This window comes from Hyposmocoma kahamanoa, unplaced genomic scaffold (genome assembly GCF_003589595.1).
Source record: "Hyposmocoma kahamanoa isolate Upper Pololo Valley unplaced genomic scaffold, ASM358959v1 160, whole genome shotgun sequence".
Taxonomy (NCBI): domain Eukaryota; kingdom Metazoa; phylum Arthropoda; class Insecta; order Lepidoptera; family Cosmopterigidae; genus Hyposmocoma; species Hyposmocoma kahamanoa.
Window position 1 is genome coordinate 6,320,408 of NW_020653575.1, and position 6,000 is coordinate 6,326,407.

The following is a 6,000-nucleotide window of genomic DNA, read 5'->3' on the forward strand; positions in this document are numbered from 1 at the left end:
ACCTAAAGTATGAACATTTTCTTAGTATGGACATGCCCATTGCGTCATCAATGCGTATAAAATTTCTTTTTTTACTGTTTATTTTCTAAACATTCCAAGATATGGGTAGTGTCATATTTATTATTTAAATGGCAAAAGTAATTACGTAAGTACCTATAAAAACACAAATTATTTTTTCAGACAACAATTTTTAGTAAATTTCATTTAATAATAAACATATTCAAATGTAATCAGTTTTGTAGAAGGGAATGTCCACGTTATTCTTTAGTCTACCTAAGTGGAGGCCATCAAGTTCGATCACTGATAAGTAAGAATATTTGTATTACATAACATGAGTGCATAACTTCATTTATTATCCAATTTTCTACTACTCGAGGGTCCATAGCTAACTTGCCAGCTATTAAAAAACTTGTATATTCAAAAGTATGTTTTTATGGTGTGTTTTTCTGCCCAGCAGTATGACACAGACATGCGAAGGTACGGGAACGGCACAAGGTACTACATTCCTCGCACCTTCGCATAGCTCCTAGCAGTGGAACGTGTTTAGAATATTTGACTCTTGCGAATATCACACACCGAATGTGCCGCGGCGCTATGTCCTTGTAAATAATGACAGCTATAACAACCGTGCATTGTGTGTGGTACACGCAAGGGTCAAAACAAGATATAAATCGAAATTCTTTTCTGTGACCGAATATGTAAATGTCACGTATTTTTTAATAACAAGGAACTACTGTAAATGAAAACAACGCTCCCTCTGTGTTCCTGAGTAAGAACTAAATTTTTTAATGTGAAACATGTTTCGTCTTTTGACTGTAGATTAAAAAAATCTATGGGAGTTGTCCGTTTAGTTGTTTCAAGTTATTTCTTGATGATATTTTAAAATAAATATTATAACTTATGTATGTGAACGAATATCGATTTACAAAGAAGAACCTCTAAAGTTTCTTACTTATTCTTCTCGATGAAATCTGCCTAACGAAGTAACTTTTATTTAATATTAAAAAAAATCATATGTACAATAATAGTAACAAAATGGAATACAAAAAATATATATTATGCAAGAGTTAAGTTCAGGTTTTGAACATTCGGTCCACAGGAAAGACTTCATTTTACTTTTTTTTTAAATGAAAAACTTTGAAATTTTTTATTTCATCAGATGGCCTGGCTTTTAATTGCGTTACCACTGAAACTATAGAGAATACTATCAAAGGTTTATTTTAGTAACTTACCGAAACTTGCTAAAAAAACACCTTTCTTATAAAACTGCATGCATAGTAAATAACGACAGACAAACTGTATTGTTCCATAGCGTTTTTTTTTACTTTTTCAAATAATACTCCGCACTAAAGTTAAATATAGACTAGGGCTTTCATCCCGGAACTATCAGTCACAAAAATTTCGATTACTGCCGTCCACTAACTAAAAAGAAACAAATGGTATGATATCCGCTTTAAATAGCAAAAGATAGAGCACAAAATTATCTTTTAAAACAGTTAAAATTAGTTACATGTTGGTCTTATTGGAACTTACCCTTTTTTTTGACAGGGGTAAATCTTTATAGATACCCCTGAGCACAGGGAGACGGGAGTCACGTTTACCTCTCGCCGGGTGAGTCGGCGCCGTGGGATCGGTGAACAATCACCACGACTATTGGAACTTACCCTAACAATGCATAGCTGAAATATCATTTAAAAAATTCAATATTCTAAGTCTGGGTTGTGGTTTTTTATATCCCAAAAAATTATTTAGTCACTTGCCCGCGTTTTACTTAGCGGGCGGCAGATTATTTTTTGGTATTTTCAAGACTAGAGGCTGATGTTATTAAATATCGATACTTTTGAGACTTAAATTACTTAATTAGTCAGCATTAAAAAAACTAACTAAACCTACAGTCTGCAAAAAAAGGGCCAGGTTCTCGATTCAACTGCGTTTTTTGTATGTTATCCGATTACTCCGAAATTCGTGAATCAATTTCGATTATTCTTTTTTTTTTGTTGGAAAGTGGGTCCTCAGTGGTCCCATTCAAATTTGTAGAAAATATTTAACCCTTAAGAGTGGTTTTTTTTTATTATTATTACACTTTTCAATTTACAATTAACAAAACAAAAACTGTGCATATTTTTCCTGTTTACCTATACAGATTTTTCGCACATTGTGCAGTCGTCATCTACACAATTTAAAAAATTGAAAACATTGAATATTATAGTAGGTAGCATAATTATATCTCCGTGACAAATATCACAGACAACACCATTTTAGAAAAAAGCAGACACATACACATACACTACGTATTATTGCTTTTTTATTTACGTATTTTGCTACGCATTGACAGCTGACGAACGCTGTGATGTCACTGCGCATTGGCCCCTTTAACCGATTACAATAATTTATTCCACTTACATGAAGATGGCAATGCTGTAGAGTTTAGTATAACAGATTGAAGGACGATAGGAGTGAAATCTGCAGGCCTAAACAGGCCGTAATGGCAGAATCATAATATGTTTAATTGACAATTCATATTATGAATTTCTTACAATTCATATAACGCAATTCCTCTGGCAGTGTTCTTTGGAGACCTCCATAGAACAGTGTCAAATAGATGAATTACGTTTTTTGTTGTGTTTGAAAATTCATAATATGAATTGGCAGTTAATAATATTATGATTCTGCCAATGCGGCCTTTTTATCGTCGTCGTCTCTATCTGAAACTTCACTAAAAGCCCATAAAGTCGTAAATTTTGACTGCCTAAACAATTAGCCTATAAAAACTTAAAAACGTATTTTTTAAATAGTCTCGAAAGTCTCGATCTTTTCCCGGGACACGGAAATGCAGCGAGATTGAAATGAAAGCCCTAACTATTGCATATTACACCTTCAATAATAAAGTGATAAAAACTATTTAAGATTCGTGACAATCTATATACGCCATTTGGTATATTCAGCTTTATTTCGTAGGTTTTAAACGTTATTTACTCTGGTTTTCAAAACTTACTTTTTTAATTTCGTAATGTTATTATTGAGAGTGTGATATAAAACATTATGAATCTAACATTCAGTTATAATTGCACACAACGTTCTATTGTAGCCTTTTTTAATATTCTCTATAGAAGAGCTAAAAAAGTCCCTACGGGTCTCCTCTAGTTGACGCGAGTGGGTGTGGTGTGATAGCTTTGCGTACACTTATTAGTTTCATAAATACATATTTACATGTCGGTTGAATCATTTATTTGCATTAACGTGAAAACAATGATAATTGCATTAATTTCTTTTTTTTTTGGCCTATTAATCTATCCTCGATATTGAGTAGAAACTTTGAATATTGTTTTTGTTTGAAATGCCTGTTTTCTTTTTTAATTTTTTCGTACTTAATAATTTACTTGCTGAATTTATATGAATATAAAAAAGACAGATTTGAATTCTTTCGGTATTTTTTTTATTTTATTTTACGTTTTGCAATTTTCTACACGCGGGCTTGAATTTGTGTTATTTTTGTACCGTCGATTTGCTTCAGAAAGTAGTTACGATGATTGCAAGCTACGCGCGCCCGCACCAACCAGGGGAAGCCCTTGGATGTGGCCCTCTCCCTTGACCGTGTATAATACTCTGCCCCCCACAGCAGGCGGTAGTGGTTCCGCCGCAGCACCAGTCGTCCGGCGGGTCGACGACCCCCGGCGTGCACTCGTCCGCGCACCCGTAAGGCGCCACGCCCGCCCGCGCCACACAGCGTCGCTGCCTCTACACGCGCCCGCCGTGCTAGGCTAGCAGTAGTACGTACTCCGTTCCCCTAGCCGTCTTTCGTTCAAACGCTATAGTAGGTTTCTTGTGAATATGGTCTGAATCTTAGTCTAAGCGGAGTGTCGGTTCAATACAGATATATACTCTAAACGAAACTCAAAGGAGGGTGAATAAAGAACAATATGCGGTGCAACGTGCGGCCTTTCTAACTAGCGGTCTCTTTTTTGGCAAGCTTAAAAAGAATTGCTTCGAGAGTATTGTAAGTAATGGTGTATTGAAACTGTAGGATATTCTATTTATTGGAAAGTTCCTAAAGTCTTAGGTTATGTATGGATTGAATGGACATGAGATTCCATTGAAAATTCGTACATACATACGTCACATCACACTGAAAATTCATCATTGATCAAGTGATGTTTATACTTCACCTAGTATAAGTATTTGAATAAAATTTATCTATCAATATAGATAAAATTCTTTTGCGTCAAATTTGTCGTAACAAAAACGAGAACAAAATGTATCTGGTACACTAGTCTACAGTAAACAATAAGGTAGGCTATGATATTAGAACCTCAAATGTGTGCCTAGATTTAAAACTAGTAATAACTAGACCCCGTTTATCGATTTGGCGTTTTACGGGCATCCACGAACGGGTCTTGTTATATTAGGCCACATGCAACGGTCCCAGGCCGGGTCCACGTTTTGTGTCATTTTGTCGTATAGTGATATATACCCGCTGATATAGCGACATACAGCTGTCAAATTTGAAACTAATTTGACAGATGTATGTCGTTATTCATTATCATATAACACGGAGGTAATATACGCTAAAATGATGAAAGCGTGGAACCGGCAAGTGCTAGACTGTTGAAACAAAGATGGACGCAGCATGCGCCCTGTTCAACACAATTCGTCCCCTGTATAACGAACGTGAGTAACAATTTTGACTGTTAAAAGTTGTTTATATACAGTCGATTCAGAATTTCATTCTCAAATTCTGTATGATTTTTCGTCAAAATTATCGGGAATATCCATTAGTGTTGTAAGGGACGAATTATAAGAAATATATAAATATAATTCAGACCATATATCACTCTGTTTAATTGTTGTTTATTTCCAAATGAGAGAGTCAAAAAGCTACCAGATATGCCAATAAAATTAGCACTGCCGTACCGAATGCTCAAATCGCCGTGTTTACTTTTAAAAATAATTGTATGTTTGTTACTAACATTGAGTGTGCTCAGTAAAATTATTTTTACTTAATATCGAACGCCTCGTTTCTTTATATTTCTTTGGCATATCTATGTAGTTTTTATGTCTATAATGGCGTTGATCGTCATTTTTAGTTGAAATATTATTTTAAATTGTATTGTTAATTTTAACAGTGAGAACTAGCTCTTTCATTTGTTTATTACGATTTTGTTTTGTCAAAAATTGCACTCTGGCAACTTTTGTAATCGTCTGAAAAGTTGCAACAAGGCAACACTAATTTGTAATTAAAAATTTAGGAGTTGTAAATTTGTTTAGGCACGTTACTGGATTGACAACACTGTATTTTGTATAATTTGGTCTTGTAGCTTTGGTAACTTTTGAGATAGCATTGAGCAAAAGCAAGTGTTTCCTTATTAAAAAATAAAATTAACATCTATATTCGTCAATATAACATCCATCACATTACCAGGACTTCAATTCAACCTTACGTAGCTATATCAAAGTTAATGGACATAAAACAATGGAACTTTAGAATTACTTTAACATAGTATGGTCTGGTGAATTGTCCAACCGATGAAAGTAATGAGCTGCTTCGTGAGGTTTTCAATAAACACTGTAATATGAGATCCTTAACAAGACGTGAAGAATGGCCGGTATGGTGACTGTTTATTAACGAATTTTAATATTATACAGTGTTGCCAATTTCCAGTGATACTTATTACACAGTATATTAAAATTAGTTTAAGTACAGTGTTGGCTTAGCACGGCGGGGCACACTAACGAGATATAACTTCGTATGTAAGAGTAGTGACGCCCTGCGCCCGACGACGTGGATTGTCGGCCGCAGATTTTCATATAATATAGGTAGATAATTACTATTTCAATTTATTAGTTTCCTTTTGTATGTGGGGAAGTGGGAATTTCGATTGGTTTTCATTGTCAAAGATAGATAAAATCAATCATTTTGTTGAGTAAACAAAAATGAGATTATTTGTGTCGTAATCAGTTGATCCTATTTATTGGGATGTTTTGGAAAATAACTCCACCAGT

The 6,000-nt window shown here is 34.5% G+C and overlaps 1 protein-coding gene across 11 annotated transcripts in view; it reads left to right on the forward strand.

Annotated features, from left to right (window-relative positions):
• LOC113240681 (ataxin-2 homolog) overlaps nucleotides 1-5,267 on the forward strand; it is a 76,613-nt gene extending 71,346 nt beyond the window's left edge. For 4 of the 11 annotated variants that reach the window (XM_026478050.1, XM_026478053.1, XM_026478061.1 and 1 more), the window contains one exon: nucleotides 3,620-5,267. In XM_026478050.1, the coding sequence (XP_026333835.1) occupies nucleotides 3,620-3,700 (81 nt within the window). In that variant the 3' untranslated portion in view covers nucleotides 3,701-5,267. Of the gene's footprint in view, nucleotides 1-454; nucleotides 496-3,619 lie in introns of all 11 variants that reach the window. The other 7 variants (XM_026478054.1, XM_026478058.1, XM_026478056.1 and 4 more) reach the window with 7 other exon arrangements.
• The last annotated feature ends 733 nt before the right edge of the window (nucleotides 5,268-6,000 follow it).